The following is a 17625-nucleotide window of genomic DNA, read 5'->3' on the forward strand; positions in this document are numbered from 1 at the left end:
AAAGAATTTCTTGAATTGATAAAAATACATTAAGTAGCCAATATTATGTATTTTTAAATTTTTTGTAATGAATTTGATTTTGTTAAATATGTTTTATATATGTATTTTTAATTTTCATTGATCAAAATTGTTATAAAAATCATTTTTATTTGTAAAAAAGATCGTTGTGGGAGGACGGATAATTTATAACGGTTCTTGTGAAATCCACAGGAGTAGAACCAAACATGTGTCTAGAAAGAAACGGTCCATCTCTAACGAGTCGATATTCATCATTTCACCATAGAAGATGAAACAAGTTTTCAGATTAACGTAATCAAGAAGAACAATAGAAATGGTCAAGCCTGTAACCATGGCTTGGTTAATCGTATCAAGAAAGTGATATATACCAAGTAAAGAAGAAGAAGAAGAATAAACATTGGAGTCATACTCGATTCACGCGGAGTCGATTTCTATAATAACCAGTAGAAGGACTCTGTATGGATCCCTTTGTGAAAGGGGATAATTACCGAACGGCCAAAATGCGTTAAACTCTTTTTCTCAGAGTTTCAAAATTTATGTTTTATCCATTTAGACCTGCATCCTACTATCTGGTAACAACATAAATGTCAAGTTTATCATCCACTTTGCTGTAATCCTTTCCTACATGAGTAATCGAGTATCTGTGTCCTAAATGTTACAAGATAAGTTGGTTACAGGTCAAAACGAGCACAATCAGAAATCTTGAAACTTTGTTACGTCGATTGAATAAAAAAAATATTCATTACAATAAATAGGAACTAAACCGAAATTTTTTGCATTTTAATGCATTTTACCTGATGAAAAGTCAAACGTTATACAAGTCAAACAAGGGAAAATCACGAAAATGACCAAAATATACCTCATGTATTAATGAAATAGCCATTTTTTACGAGATTTGTCAAAATAACCATATGAATCGCCCCAGGGAGCATGGTTTGACCATGGGAGCGATCCTCATGAATGTTGACCAAAAAGTACGAAAAAAATAATATAAAATTAATTTAGTGAGGCCCACATGTATCTACTTTAGAAAATCAATCTCTATTTGCCTCGATAGCCGGGATCGCCCCCCACCTCACCGGATCTACCCCCGGGGGCGATCCAACCTTTTTTTACCACTATTTTGTATTTTACAGTATATCGATTAAGGGGTGTTTTTAATAAATAGGAGACGATTTAAACTGATTTTTTTTACTGTTTTAGGACCAAATGTCATGGTTTTACTTTATAAAATAAAACATTTCTATTCTCACAACCCGTAAACACAATCTACCGTGACAACCCTTAAAATAATATGATTGTACGTGAAGATTTCTAATTTTTACCATTTTGTTAAAACACATAAATTAACCAACGAATGATGTTATATTTTCTTATAAGAAATATATTTTTACCACACTGAATGTTGATATTCTATAATAATTGTGGACACAAAAAAATTATTTGTATCTGATTTGGGGGACAAAAATCAGATATTATATCCGATTTACGTAGTTTGACCGCTATTTCATCTTTTAGTGTATAAATCGATTTGACAATTAAGGAGTGTTTTTAGACTGGTTTTTTAAACTGTTTTAGGACCAAATGTCATGGTTTTACTCTATAAAATAAAACACTTCTACTCTCACAACTTGTAAACACAATCTACCATGACAACCTTAAAACAATATAAAAGTACGTGAAGAAAGTGCTTGGATTTCCACCATTGCCACCATCGGGGTAAAAAATGTTTGGAACATATGAGTTTGCACAACACCGTCAGGGAAGAGAGTGCTTGATTTCCATTGCTAACACCACCGAGGTAAAAAGTGTTTGGACCGTCGGATAAACTTTGATGGATTATGGCACTTGATAGATTTTCACCATAACCACCATCGTCGACCACAAAGAGTGTCAACATTTTCCGTAAACTTTGATGAATGGCGTTATGGAACATTAGTACATCGTCGTCATCGTTTAACTAATATAATATTTGTAAGCAATTCGTTTTATAAAATAAAATGAAAGGAGTACGTAAACTTAACTTTTTCATAACACGTTTAACCAAACCAGAATGCGTTATTGGCGAAGGCAAACGTAAAACATATACGGGGGAGCTTAACGGAAGGTACTCTAAGACACCATTTATCTCCTGGAATGAATCACCACTTCGAAGATACACCAAAACATCATCACTTTGACGTGATTTCATATTTGTATTTAAGGGTGATGGGTTGTGATGGTAGATTGTGTTCAAGGGTTAAGAATTGTGATGGTTTATTGTGTTTAAGGGTTAAGAATTGTGATAGTAGAAGACATGAGAATAGAAATGAAAAATGAGGTGTGAAAAATAATAAAATAGGAGGTTGGTATTTATAATGAAACTTGTTGCACTCAAAGATGAAATATGATTTAACCCAAAATAAGCCTGGATTGCTCCCACGGAAGATCCGGTGAGGCGGGGAGATCCCGGATATTGAGGCAAATAGGGATTGGTTTCCTAACGTAGATACATGTAGGGCCCCACTAAATTAATTTTATATTTTTTTTTGTTTTTGTACTTTTTGGTCAACATTCACGAGGATCACCTTTCATGGTCAAACCATGCCCCCTGGGACGATCCATATGGTTATTTTGGCAAATTTCGTAAAAAATGACTATTTTATTAATAGATGAGATATATTCGGATTATTTTCATGATTTTCCATCAAACAAATATAACTTTTAGAATGATATTTCAATCTACTTTGAACTTTATTACTTTACCATAAAGCTTTCATTAAAGCTCTATTTGTTTGGTGGTTTCTATATTAATTTTTTTGCTTCTAGAAACAAAAATTTCTCCAAAATCCTATTCTCTAAATCCAACTTCAAGGAAGTGACCTCTCTACTGCTATACCATACCCTGTTAGATCCTATTATGATGGTGGAAGATTGAAGAAAAATAATATTTTCAAATAATAATATCAGAGAAATTCAACATAAATGCCACAAGTCAAAGATGTTGTTTATTTTTTAAGATGTGTTGAAATCTGAAGTCTGATTTCACTTCTGATTTATAAGAGGTGGTGTTGAAATTTGAAGTTTGGATCACTAAGACCGTTTGTTTTTATGTTTGAAATCTGAAATCTGAATCGATCAAAATAATGCAAAAATATAAAAGATAAATAGTTTTTTACAATAGCATAAAGAATAAATAGTTTTTGCTAACAAATCTCTTCAAGCTCCTAAAATGTGAACCATTTAATAGAGGACATATTAGCATTAAGAAGTATTAAGGGAAACGTTTAACACTTAAAATCTCAGAGAACATTTAGAGCTTTGAAGCTCTTACTAAAAAAAAAAGGAACAAACGCTCTTAATACTCAAATGTCTGAACGAATCAAACTTCAATCGTATTAACAGGCCATAAGGTTTAATATATAGTCATGTCATCTATTTCACATCACTTTTCATTGGTAACCATCTCCTCTTAAAGTTGATAAAGTTTGTCATAGACCCTTAAACTGATCATTCAAAAGTACATTCCTCAAAATAGAATTGTTACCTTTTTTTAAAGCAATTTGGCCCATAAAAAATATTTTGCTTGATGATTTTTTTTCACCAATCTATTCAAATTTATTATCAAAAGAAGGGTTAAGGCTAAGGGATAGTTTGTTTACCTTTTAATAGTTCCATTAAGAGGCAACCTCTGAATTGTTAAGAGGTAAATTTTGTTTGGCAAAAAAAATGTTTGTTTCTTAATGGTTCTAAAACCCTTTGAATGATTTTGTATCATGAGTCTCTCTTAATCATTCAGCGCCCTAATTTCATTGTAACCAATTATCAAACAATTATATTTAATTTTGCACTATATCATGAGAGTCTCTTAATCATTCTGTACTAAACCATTCAGCAACTGCCAAACAGCCCCTAAGTTTTAACTAGTTATAGATAAAACAGTTTCAAGGTGATCTGATGTGTTTGGTTATTGTCACAATAAGTCTTGCTATCTAGTCAATGGCAAGACAAACCCAACTCTGATGAATAAATTCATACATCTAGTAGCAGTTTTTCAAGTGCATCTTTTGAGAGAGGAATGTAGAGGCAGTCCTGCCCGTCCGAGTGTCTTCTCATCTTCACCAACTCGTGATCTTTGAATTCCGTCAAATGGGAATTCAACGTCACAAGACTACTCACTAAAAACCGCTCCCTACAGCTTGTGAATAGTGCATCAATGCCCATTCCTGAAACACAACCAATATCATGTGTATATATATATATGTGTGTATGTATGTAAGTATATTAACATATTATAGTAATAAAGAAAATGTTGAAGTGTACCTTCTTCGTCAGGATGAGCTAGTTGATGTTGTGCAAGAACTTTGAAGACGCTTTGCGCATTGGGTGTCAAACTCTGCAACACGATTGAAGCCGTCTTCACACTTTGGGATGTACCACCATGAGCAAGAATAAGGGGATGGAAGACTCCTTCAATCATGTACGGTGCAAACGTAGGAACATGATGCCAACACCAGTTGAACTCTACGTGAACCATTTTCTTGTCCCACACTGTTATCAATTTTCAGTTTCCAATGTTGTGATTCTTGTTGGGATGAAAAGAAACCAAACTAAACTAACCCACTAAATCCAAACGGCAGAGACCTTGCCTCTACCCCAAGAGGTAGGCAGGTTGTTTCTGTGAAGACCCCCAGCTTGAAAAGGTGAGAGTCCGTGCAAAAAAGCAACAAGTACAGTTAACAAAAAATGCATCACATTAGATTAAAAAAACTTGCTATATAACATGGGTTCTAACCTATAAATCAATAAAATGTCAAGCTTGAACGAATATCATGCACGAGATATTTCTGATAGATGGATTTCACTTACAAAGAGGTGCGTTCACATGGTCTATAGAAGCAACAATTCGAACATGAGAACAAGCCGCAATTCTTGCTAGAAGATGCTGAGTTTCTGAATCTCGCAACCCAGGCCCATCGATATTGTGAACAAGAAGACAAACTAAGCATTCATCTTCTGCTGCATGAGGCCCATCGAGAAAAGCAATAAGATCAGCCATTGACCGCGAATTAAATGGTTGTTGATCTTTAAGCAAGCCTCCAGAAGTAGACCTTGGTTGCATTTTCAATTGATCCCATAGTACTTCAGCCATCGCCATAGCAACCTGCAATTTATCATTAAACATGTAGCTTAGAGTTTTTGTGCTTTTCTTTATTGAAAAAATACTTAATTATATCTCTAATGAGATTTTTACTAATCGCATTCATGGTTCCTCTATGAGGCAGGTTTTGTCCCATTGGGCCAAAAGTCACTTGGTACCCGGTTCTATACGTGATTCCTTGCCATATCAATGAAATTTGACAAAGAGAAAAGATTAAATGGCGGAATGTTGTATTGAAAATAAAGCAAACATTAGCAGAAAAGTAATTAAGAAAGAAAATAAAAAAAGGGCATGAACTATTATTGAAGTTCACCCAGATTGGACTGCACACCAATATGCAGGGACGCTTCTATTTGGGTTTCATTTAACATCAAAAAGAGGATGTTCATAAAATTAAACCATCAAGATCTTAAAATTTATAACAAGTTAGAACAACAACTGAAGACACCAAATGTATTCGTAAATCATAATTATCCTTCTGGCTGATGTTTTTACAAACCCACCAATTAGTCGCAAGCGTAGGTATAAAAGTTTCAACCAATTTTCTTTTTGAGAATTTTAACAGCACTCCCCCTTCTGAAGATGATAACCAATCACCACAAATGTGGACCCAAGGTTAAAGAACCTGCGAGAAGTTGGTATAAAAGTTGCAAACAGACCTTATTGGGCAGCCCTTAGGTGGACCCGAGGTTAAAGAACCTGAGAGAAGTTGGTTTACTTAACATGTAACCATCTTCCATGTCGCAGAAGAAACTGAAGTTGGAAAGCAATGGTTAAATGTGTAGGCAGAATGCCTTAAAAACTAAGATACATCACCAAACTGTGGTAATATGAATAATTTCATGATTTTTGAAGCATCTAAGATCACATAACCCTTTCGAAAATCAAGAAATCCTAGAAGCTACCCTCTCCAAATGTTTAAATGCATGTGAAAACATGAACTAGCAAGATATTAACATGTCTAGCTGCTGACGGCAAAGACCACTTAATCAGATGCTCGGCAATTAATAAAAAAGGTAATGGATTGAAGGCAATAATCTCCTTGCTAGATTGAAAAGGAAATTTTGACATAAACCCGTAGGAACATCATGCGGCCAAGTCATTCAGCTATATTCCCTATATGGCTTTTACTTTTACTATATTTCTTGCTGCATTCATTTCATTAGAAGAAGTTTCCCGGTGATTAAAGCACAAAAGATTCAAAACACCATATGCCTTTTGCAACCAACGTCATGCAGCTCACATAGAAGTGCCTGATGTTAAACGAAAGCATCAAAGAGAGAAGGAATCAATCTTCAAGCAGACCAAAATTAAAATCTAACGTCATAAAAGTAGCCACTGCAAAATCCTAGTAAACTGGATGATAGAGATACAGATCTTAATTATGTGAAAGCATTACGAAATATCTTGTCAGTATTTGGTGCCTCTAACTGGATAACGTGATAACCTTTGATGACTTCATCATCTCAATTGTTGATACAAAAGCATAAGAGTAACATTTTCAATTGTGTACATACCTGTTTAAGATTGATTGACTGAAGATATCCATTAACGACAATCACATTATACTCAGTTAAGGCTGTTGAAGCAAAATCTTCGAGCAAAGTCTTCTTAGATCCAAAACCGTACATTAGAAGACCAAAACCATACCTGCAAGAGTTTAAGGGGAAAAAACATATCAATTGTCACCAACCTTTCACCAAGCCCACAACTAGCGACCGATGTACGCCAATTAATAATATCGTCACCCACCTTCTACCTTTGAATCTATATGGTTGATCATGTTATTATTAGCTTGTTCTTTGAAAACTCCATTCCTATATTTTTTTTAAATCCATTTTTTCTTACACAAGACACACCTATTTATTGCTTTTTCTTATGTAATGGCCTTGGCCCCAAAAAAAGAGTCCAGTTTTAAAGAAAACAGTGTCATGAGTTGCTCTTTCAAATAAGATTGATAAACAAAGTGTTTTGCTTGGTGCCAAATATTGACAACTACATTGAACCGTTATATTTATTAAATAGAGAACATTTTGGAGTTAGAACATATAAAAAGTGTTGTGTAGATTCGAATTGTTAAAAATACTAAGCCGAATTTTCAAATGAACCCTTTTTGACGACAGAGGGAGTTATGAACTACACAGCAGAAAGCAATTGATATGGAAATGCACATACCTCAACTCAAAAACCCACTCATTGTACAGACTCTTGTAACTATTTATCAATGAAGCAATCTCTTTCTCATGCTTTGGCTCAATGTTAGACACCTCAGCTCGAAGATCCTGCAGCATTGCAAATCACAGTTTTGTTTCTTTGAGAAATTAATATGTGCTCCCTCTTTCCATAAAAAGACCTATTCTTCGAATTTCGGATGTAGGATTACTTTTTTACTCCTTAATCTGTATGGATTCTAGAAACAACTAAAAGTATAAATCAAGTGTTAACAACACGATAATCCATATCAGTTTTGCAATTGAAAAAGTACAAAGTCTGTTATCAGACATCCAAGCGAGGAGCATCATTTCACTTTGAATGTTACTTTTCAATTTTCATGATCAAATTACACGGGTCATAATTTTTTTAAGGCAACACTCCCAGCTGCATATATTCGTAACAGATACTGAAAACAAATAACAAATCCATGTAATTTTCATTTCAAAGCTACTAGTTTGACATCAAAAATCAAAATGCATTTTTTCATATAAAGCGTAATACTAAACAATGTAAGAACTTAAGGTGATTACCTGTTCGTCAACGAGATCAATTTCAGAAATCTTACGGGCTGATTTCTTCCCTGACTTTCCCGACTCTTTTGCTAAGAAATAGTTTCTTGAGAATTCAAACTCCTCTTCATCAATATCATGGTCCTCCATTTGGGCCAAAAAAACACGTATCTGCTATGAGAAGAACAGATTTTTGATATGAAACTAGAATCACTTGAGATGGATTTGTTGAATCGTTGAAGATGGAATACAAACCTTGGATTTAACTGGGTGCAGTGAGATTTTGCAAAAATCAATAGCAACAAAAATTGAGACATTCACATACCTTAGGGTTCGCACTTTACAGTGGCAGGAGTGAGGACGTCGGAGAACGAGCTAGCTGTGGAATGAAGCAGGCACTGGTCGGAGGGCAGGGGCTGGGCCACCGCGGGGGGAAACGAGAGTGTCAATCGGGCAGAGAAGATATCGTTGTCCTCACTTGTGTTGTAGCCTAGTTATCCATGGTTTCCCACCATTTTACCGCTCGAGAGTCAATTACATTCATGGTCCTTGATCTATGGTTGTTTTCTGTTTTTGGTCCCTAAAATTTTAATAAGTACACTGATGCTTCTTATTTGTGTTTCACATTGCAGATTGGTCCCTCGAAACAATATTGGTAACTACAAAACAATCATTTGCCCCTCATAAAGATGGTGTCTGATTGGTTTGAGCTTAGACTCCAAAGGTCAAAAATGTATTGATATCCCAAGTTCAAATCTAAAGAGAAATAAAAGTCTCATTGTGGCCACGGAGGTTTAAATGCGATGACTCCAGGCTATCCGCAAAACAGATGGTCGTCCTGGGATTAGTCAGCTCGCATAGCGGGTTAGATATCCAGGTTAATAAAAAAAAATCTGTCTTTTTGTGCTTGTAACATCCCACCTAGGAGGGCTTTTTTTTTCAGTATGTAAAACATGGGGTTATAATGTAAAGAAGGAAAAAGCTATGACCTAAAAAGAGCTCGTAACACTCCATGTACTTTTTTGGCAAGCATAGGTTTGCGAGACAACTTATACCCACTAACTAATCTCATAGGTAACCACAAAATGGTCGGAAGTTATTGTAGATGAATCTTTATTATTGCTTTTTTTTTCCTTCTGGATACTGTCTCCCTTTATCCAAACGAGGAGCATCACTTCACTTTGAATGTAACCTTTTAATTTTCATGATCAAGTTACATGGGTCATAATTTTAAAAAAAAAACATTCCCAGCAGCATATATTCATAATAGTTACTGAAAACATATAACAAATCCATGTAATTTTTCATTTGAAAAAGTACTATTTTGACATCAAAGATCAAAATGTGTTTTTGACCCTGTAACAATAAACAATATAGGAACTTAAGGTGATTGATTACTTATTCGTCAACGAGATCGATATTCTTGGGGAAGCTTTCGAGCTTCTTTCAGTAGGAGCTAAGGACGCCATTTCTTCTCCTTTTTGAAGGTTTTCTCCTCCAAACATATAAAATACTTTAGATACACTTTCACCTCTTTGTTGATGTTTTGAAGCTTCAAAATATAGTATGTGTTTTGCTATGTGTTCTTGGTGATTTTTTTTGCATATTGCTTATTCTGATCCAAGGATCTTTGTAACACGGTTATAATTTCTTTTGATTGATAATATATTCTCTCCTTTTGTAGATGTACACTGTCATATCCTCCCTACAGTCGGATCCTTCTAATTTATTTTTCATATTTCTTTAGAAAACAGGGAAATGGTAAAATGTCAAAATTACCCCCCATATGATTGATGGACCCAATTAACTGTGCTAAGTATGGAGACCAAAAAAGTAAAAGTTTTAAGCCAACGATGTATTCAATGCAATGCGTTTGAGGGACTTAATCATAAATGAATTATTTTTAAAATAAAAGGTAGAAGGACAAAAATACCCTTAATTTAACCAAAGCTAAATTAAAAGAGTTAGGCCAAATGATCTAATCCATAATAAAAATGAAACCATAGTGACCATACATGTAATTATTTTTCTTGGAGGACCTAATCCAAATTTTCGTATAACCCCAGGGACTAAATTTGTAATTTTCTCTAAATAAATTAGCCCTAAAAACGAGTAATTGTATATGAATTTCTCCCCAGTTTATCGGAGCAACTGAATCGGTCCTTCACCCAACGGATATAACACACTTTCCTCTAGCGTTCGTCCTGCGTTCTCTGAAGAAGGTACGGTTTTTTTAATACAATTTGTAGTCTGTTTGATCTAAATTTAAGTGTTCTATGATGTTTCTGCAGGTTATTTCATCAAACGAGGTTGTTTTGATTTTGAAGCGTTGGTGAATTGTATTTCTTTTGAAAATGTAAGTATCATTGGATGTTTGTTTCTTGTATATCGAATCATATATACACAAACTTGATGATATCTGTCAAGTGTTCATGTATTTATTTTGTATAGAAAATGCCAAAGGATTGGAGTTAAGAGAATTTCGTTCATGCACCTCATCATATTGCCTCCATCTCACAGATATTGGAACTAAATTGAGGACATAATAGATCACTTTTTTGGCTCCAAATCGATTTCATTAAATTTATTTTATCAGATGAAGATGGGAAAATAGGTAATTGTAATTGGAAATGATGCAATTTTATGGCACATCCCAAAATGAAAATTGTTGAACTTTTGTGGGTTCACAGAGAGTTTTAGCATTCAGATCGTTTTCGGTGAGTGTGATTTCTGTCACAAGTATTCAGTGAACTAGCATGAAGTTTTTAGAATTCTGATCTCAAAAAGACATAGTTACATCTTTGAAAAGAACCATTAAGAACACAAACATGTATTGTTTCGGCTTCTCATATTTTGTTGATAGTTAAGAAGCTCATTAATCGTTGGCTTTATGGATTGGATTTTGGAAATATGTTTAAAGAAAAGAAAATCATGCTATATCTTCTCCAAGATCCCAAATACAGATGCTGCTTCCTACCTATTGCCCATTTTTCGTCTTCTGTTTAGACTCTAGTGTGATGGTTAGCCATCGATCTTTGAACAATGAACGTTCTGTTGAAACGTTTAAATCACATCCATGCCCTTATTACATCTGTTGGTAGACTGTCATTTGAGTTGATTATCTTATTAGAAAATGTTGCATTTTGTCTTAACCCTTTCTTTTAGTTTCAATTTCACCTTTTTTAATTTATATTTTTTACTTTTTACGGGCAAATAACTATATCCAGATTTGACTTGGCTGCTAATGTGGCAAACATGGCAAACGGCGTTCTGTTGCTTTCCTGTTGTTCTTTTGTTGTGAAAAATAGTCTGGACGCTTATGCTTTTGGATATAGCATAAACAACTTAGAAAGGGTCATTTCTACTTGCATAGTTGCAATGTATTTGATCCTTCATCTAATGAAATCATCGATCCACTAACATTTGTCATTTTGTTCGTGTATAAAGGGGTGATGTGGAACCAGTTGACCAAAAGAAGTACTTAGAAGATTCTTGCAAGCCCAAGTGTGTTAGACCTCTCATTGAGTATCAGGTGCTGTCCCATACACCAGAAGCTGGTATTTTAATGTTTAACATCCAAGTACCAAATTAATGCATTTGGATCTTATTGTTTAATGCTTAATTCAAGTTCGCATCTAGGATTGTTAAATGGATAATTGTTGGCATCTTTATGCATTACACTTTGTTTACATGCCATTCTATATCAATATATACCATGGGTGCTCTCTAAAACTCTTGATCACCTTAGATGGTTCTGTTTGACGGTACTGATGGCATGTGTCGATGTCAATTTAGATTATAAAGTCTCCTTTTTACAGAACTGATATAGAGTATGTGAAATGCAATCGTATCTCCCAAGCCCCAAGCTGTCCCAAGTGACCTCCAGTCGAGTGAAGTCATGGTAAAAAGTTATTGGCAATCCATAACCAAGGACTTGTTCACAATTCACACTCGTGATGGATGTGGTATTTAACTGCCTAAAGTTCTTGTTAGGTCTGAACAAAAACCGAATCAGAATCCCACAATCATCATCCCTGAGAGATGCATGGTCTCAAGCTGGACTACTGTTTCTCTAGTTTGAGCAAGAAAATAACCAAACCAAACCAAACAAGCCCAATATCTCCCACCCGGAGGTGGGGTTTGGGTGGGTGAGATATACGCAGACCTGAGTTTTAACCTCATAGAGCTGAGTGCTATTTCAGTGAAGGCTTGAGAAAATGTGAAAGATATGACTAGAAAGTTTCCCCGAAGAAATAGAGGAAAATGCAAGAAACTAAAAACAAGAAAACGAGAAAATTGAGTTAGAAGTAAACAACAACATACATACAGAAGTAGGTACAAAAAAGCATAGCCATAGTAAGAAATAGATCAACTTTTGCATTTATCAGGCATCTTTTGTACCGAGTTACTGAGTTTGCACCTACACGTGTTCTAAAGAGTTGCCTGATGTTGTACGGATTTATCCTGTAGAAACTGCAAGTTTTGTGCTCATTGAAATCTCGTGAGATTTACAGGCATGCGTGAAAAGGGTAGAGGGAGATGACAGCGGGGAAAAGCATTGTACTGGGCAATACTTCGATTATTGGCATTGTATTGACAAAGCTGTAAGCCAATTCTAATCTGCCCTACCGTTCCCCTCTTTTGTTCAAAAACAATTGTTGGCGAAACATGTTTTGGTTGCAGGTTGCACCCAAGCTGTTCGAGAAACTCAAGTGAAAAGAGCGTTTTTTCAAGATCACATCTTGCGGTTTGCGGTTTGCTAAAAGTAAATTCATTTGTGTGGACTTCTAAATATTGTCCTAGAGTTGAAATTGAATAAGTAGCATCTCCATAGGGTACTTGAAATTTTCCAAAATTGACTTGCTCATTTGTCTATATAAATCCATTCTATTTCTGTTTGGGATTTTACTGAGGGATTGTTTGTTTACCTTTTAATAGTTCTATTAGAAGGCAGCCTCCAAATTGTTAAGAGGTGAATCTTGTTTGACAAAAAAAAATTATGCCTCTTAATGGTTCTAAAACCTTCTCAATGATTTTGTATCTTGGGCCTCTCAGTGCCCTAATTTCATTATAAACAATTACCAAACAGTTATATTTCATTTTGCACTATATCATGAGAGTCTTTTGATCATTCTGACCACTTAATCATTCAACATCAAATCATTCAACAACTGTCAAATAGCACATGTGTCTGTTTGGTTTTATTTGTCGATGTGACAGCTTGGATCCCACACTTCTGCTTCAGCTTGTGACAGTTTGTATACTTGTTTGTCATTGCAACAAGTTAAATGTTGTAATTTTTATTGTTTTAAGATACCGTTAATTTTTTTTTCTATTAACCTGGATATCCAACCCGTTATGCGATTCGACTAATCCAGGACGACCATCTGCTTTGTGGGGTAGCCCAGAGTCACCGCATTTGAACTTCCGTGGCCTCAAGAGGATTTTTATTTCTTCTTGGATTTGAACTTGAGACTTTCAGACACTTTTGAACTTTGGAGCCCAAGCTCAAACCAATCAGGCACCACTCTTATGGTTGATATTGTTAATTTTAAAATTAATGAAGCTAATATTTTAATAAAAGGATAAAAACAGTTGTATATAATGAAATTCTTCTTAAAATCTATTTAGCGTAATAATATTTTTTTTCATATAATTAATATTATGAACTTTCGTATATTTTTTTATTTCAAACCTATTTTGATCGGTTACTTAGGGGGTGTTTGGGATTGTTTATTTGAAATAACTCATGCTTTCTTACAAAAGCACTTATCAGCTTATCATAAGTCAGAAGAGTTTAACTTCTTTAAAAACTCCTTATTACCGGTGCCACACCGGTATAAGCCATTTATCCAAACACTCAAAAGTGCTTATTACCGGTGCCACACCGGAATAAGTCAATAAGTTGTTTTAATAAGCAATCCCAAACACCCCCTTAACTGATAATAAATTATGTGTCGTTAGGGTTCTTCATAGGTCACCGGTTTTAGTCTTTCAATATTATTGAGATTTTTCCTAATTGTTTTCCAAGATCACTATCATTACTGAAAAATGCCAAATATCCATAGTTAACAAAAAAAAATTGAATATTGAAATTAAGGGGTCGTTTACTAAACGCTTACTTGGTAAGTGTTTACCAGATAAATTTTCTCACCGTATGAATATGACAAGGACTAAAAATCTTATTGAATAAGAGCAATGAGAAAGATGGAAAGTCTTATCCAGTAAATGAAGATGACGACTCTTACCCAAGTAAACACTTACCTGGTAAATTGTTGTATTCGATGCGTTTTGATGTACTAAAATCTCACACATCAAAATAATTTATAGTGTTTAGTCATATCAGTAAGCACTTATTGGTAAGCATTCGGATAAACAGCCCCTAAATGCATCAAAATATAATTTGTTTAGGATGAATCGTGGAAAAACAAATTGAATATATTTGATTGTTTTTAAAAAGTCATTAATTAATAGAATATTTTTTAAAATATTGCAATTTAAGGATTTAGAAGTACGGATCGCCACTCTCCTCTTTCGTTCGACTGCGGCTTCAAACCCTTGGACGGTACAGTCTTCCTTCATCTTGTTGGACTCAATTTTCCATTTTTGAATGCATAACTTTATCCATCAATTCATTCCTTCGATCTGTTGATTAGGGTTTTCACACAAGTATTAGTATTTTGAAATTGGTGCCTGCGCAGATTGAAAGGGTTCGCTTTGTTGTACTCCTTAATTGCTTATGTGAGTAATCACCGATTTAATCTATCGTGATTTCTAACTGTTCATGTATCTGTGATGCTATAATTTTGCGGTTAGAAGTACCCGCAATTGTTTGTAAATTTACGATGTGATTTGATTTAGAAACACAAATCCCTGATCCAAAATGTTTGCCTGATAATGTGATGATATAGATGTATGAATAATGATTGAGGGTGGAATATTGTAATAGAAGAAGCATAATCTGAAGTTATCTTTTGGCCATTGTAATTTTTTATAAAATTTTAGAGATGCTGATTGTGGCTATGTGCCCATGGTCATAACCAGTGAATCTTTGAGTAGAGATGCAACATGTAGTTGCTTCACAAACACTCGCTTGGCACATGAAAATGATCGTTCCTTGAAGATGCAATAATATTCTAGGATGGTATAGAGCTTTTCGTTATGTTCTATGCCCTCATGTACTCTATAGAACCTTCGTCCTTCATGATGCTTGTAGTAGTTTGTTTTTTGATTAACCTGGATATCCAACCCGCTATGCGAGCCGACTAATCCCAGGGCGACCGACCACCTGCTTTGCAGATAGCCTGGAGTCACCGCATTTGAACCTCCGTGGCCACAAGGGGATTTTATTTCTCCTTGGATTTGAACCTGGGACCTCCTGGTACTTTTGATCTTTGGAGCCAAGCTCAAACCAATCCGGCACCACCCTTGTGGTTTGTAGTAGTTTAGTACTCATCTAGCAGAACCTAGAAGATTGCTTGATCTAATCCTCGGTTGGAGGAATTGAGCTTATTATCAAAAGGCTAGACCTTTCTCATATGTATCTTCCAAGCAGTAGTGAATTGTGGAAGCATAAAGAATAAATTAGGTGTTTTTTCTGTATAGCAAATTTGTCTAGCTTTCCCCTTTTGGGGCTGAGTTAGCTGAATAGACATAAAGTTTTGACCTTAAGTCAAATGCAGCTTTGCAAAAATACATTTGTGGACAAGTGTTTCTTATTGAAGAAGGGGTATACATTGGATGTTTACCATAAGCTAATTGACCTTTTTGTAGCATCTTCAGAACATCTAAATATATCATATAGAACTTACTTCTGTTGATAGATTGATAAGTTGTTGCACGTGATGGAGAGAAGTCTTTGCTATCGAAGGGATCCATTTGGGTATTGACATGCCTTTCCACTGCCATTAGATCGTTTTCCAGTTAATCTGACTAGCTGAGTGGATACTGTGAATCAATCAGTCTATGATCATCTAATAGGCTAATATATCCGAAATCACAACTATTTAGGACCTCTTATGATGCTTATTTTTGTTAAACAAGCCAATCCACGTTTCACTGTTTTGTAACTTTGTGTAATTTGATTCTTGTATACATACAACTGAAGGGCGGAGGAAGAACCAGTTGACCAGAAGAAGTACTTTGAAGATTTATGCAAGCCCAAGTGTGTTAGAGCTTGGCTCGAGTATCAGGTTCTATCTTATATGGCTTTGAACTGGATATTATGTTTTTCTAGTTGTGATGTCTGTAAACACTTGTACATGTCGTTTCGTTCTATTTTTTTTGCATGGGAATATTGCTTGCTCTTTATTTGAAGTATATAATATTTATATATGGCAAATGAACTCACGAACCCTCCACCTCTGGTGAGATTTGAATCCTTGACCTCTTGAGAGGCTGAGCTCTGCGGGTAACCCACATACCTCTAGGTCAAATGCCCATTGGTAAAAATTGCACTTTCTTTGTGGTTGATTGTTCAACAATTGAAGTTAGCCACTGAAACAATCATCTTATTCACACTATTTGTTGAACATGATTATTGGCTTCGGAATATATGGTGTCAAAAAGGTCAATGCCATGACTTTTGACGATTGGTTCAAGTATCTGAGCATTTACTTTTGAAATTTGACACTTATTTTTGGGAGGGAGGGTGGGAGGGAGTAGTTGTTATTAGAGAGTTGAGTTTGTTTTTGTTGGTACGGTGGACAGGGATGTGTGAAAAGGGTGGAGGCGGATGAAAGCGGACACAAGCATTGCACGGGGCAATATTTTGATTATTGGCGTTGTGTTGACAAATGTGTAAGCTTTTTCATTCTCCTGAATCAATCGATCAATCAATCAATCTACACGTAAGGATTTTGTGCTCATCTGATATCGATGCTCACATGGCTGCAGGTCGCACCTAAGCTATTCAAGAAGCTCAAGTAACATTCCATCAAGATCCATATCTTCATCTTCATCTTCATCTTCATCTTCATCTTCATCTTCATCTTCATCTTCATCTTCATCATTCTCATTCTCATTTTTGTTATGAAATCAAGAATGAGTTGTGTGTATTTTGTTTGGATGAATTTGATGGAATTTAACCATTTAGGTGCTTGTTTTCACCTACAAAACTTTGATCCAATGTTATACTACTCACACCGTTCCAAAATTTAACGCAACGAAGTAATTTAATTTAGTTTTAATAATATAATTTTTTATAAAGATAATCATTAAGTATTCTGTTAGAACTAAATGATTATCTTAATTATATTTAATATTTTTTATATTTAAAATGAAATGTTTATCATGCATTTGATTATGTTTATCTACAGTTAGTTACACGAATTCAAACATAGAGCTTTAATAATATGTATTTATGCACAACTTACTTGTAATCTTGAATTTTAAGTAATATGTATTAATAAAGAGCACTTTGTGCATAAAAAAATGGTTGTTAAGAGTTTTTGTTAAATGTTTTATAATATAGTATTGATATTAAAAACAAATCCTGAAATATACATCTTTTTAATAGATTCTTAAAATAATAAATTTAAAAAAAATTATATATCCTTTAAATGGAAAATAAAAAAAAAATTGTATATTTTTGAAAATTATGTTCTTTAAAATGATAATTGAATAAATGTGCATTTATTTTGGATAATGTAATTTAGCCAAGTGTGATACATTTTGAGTTAGGGGCCGTTTACCAAACGCTTATCCGGGTAAGCGTTTGTCAAGTCATATTACTTTGTCGGATGA

The 17625-nt window shown here is 34.6% G+C and overlaps 3 protein-coding genes across 5 annotated transcripts; 2 read left to right on the forward strand and 1 right to left on the reverse strand.

The window, feature by feature from the left end:
- Positions 1–3912: 3912 nt before the first annotated feature.
- LOC112506905 (origin of replication complex subunit 2) lies at positions 3913–8370 on the reverse strand. Of its 2 annotated transcripts, none has more exons than XM_025111233.1 (7): positions 8207–8370; positions 7903–8052; positions 7334–7440; positions 6676–6808; positions 4867–5161; positions 4321–4548; positions 3913–4223 (listed from the first exon to the last, which is right to left on the reverse strand). In XM_025111233.1, exons 2-7 carry the CDS (start codon positions 8029–8031, stop codon positions 4030–4032), a joined length of 1086 nt encoding a protein of 361 aa, XP_024967001.1. In that variant the 5' UTR covers positions 8032–8052; positions 8207–8370; the 3' UTR covers positions 3913–4029. The 2 variants fall into 2 exon arrangements, with proteins under 2 accessions (XP_024967001.1, XP_024967002.1); XM_025111234.1 differs by having other exon boundaries at positions 7903–8055; positions 8207–8345.
- A 1629-nt stretch (positions 8371–9999) lies between these two features.
- Positions 10000–12805, forward strand: LOC112507599 (cytochrome b-c1 complex subunit 6-like). Its single transcript, XM_025112246.1, has 5 exons — positions 10000–10103; positions 10173–10237; positions 11329–11413; positions 12396–12485; positions 12565–12805. Coding segments are annotated over exons 2-5 (210 nt in total). The 5' UTR covers positions 10000–10103; positions 10173–10235; the 3' UTR covers positions 12598–12805.
- A 1594-nt stretch (positions 12806–14399) lies between these two features.
- On the forward strand, positions 14400–17030 carry LOC112507736 (cytochrome b-c1 complex subunit 6-like). 2 transcript variants are annotated; one of them, XM_025112424.1, is made up of 5 exons: positions 14400–14446; positions 14538–14622; positions 15989–16073; positions 16591–16680; positions 16777–17030. In XM_025112424.1, coding segments are annotated over exons 2-5 (210 nt in total). In that variant the 5' UTR covers positions 14400–14446; positions 14538–14620; the 3' UTR covers positions 16810–17030. The 2 variants fall into 2 exon arrangements, with proteins under 2 accessions (XP_024968192.1, XP_024968193.1); XM_025112425.1 differs by having other exon boundaries at positions 14404–14446; positions 14583–14622.
- The last annotated feature ends 595 nt before the right edge of the window (positions 17031–17625 follow it).

Source organism: Cynara cardunculus (assembly GCF_001531365.2).
Source record: "Cynara cardunculus var. scolymus isolate 2C chromosome LG 2, CcrdV1, whole genome shotgun sequence".
Taxonomy (NCBI): domain Eukaryota; kingdom Viridiplantae; phylum Streptophyta; class Magnoliopsida; order Asterales; family Asteraceae; genus Cynara; species Cynara cardunculus.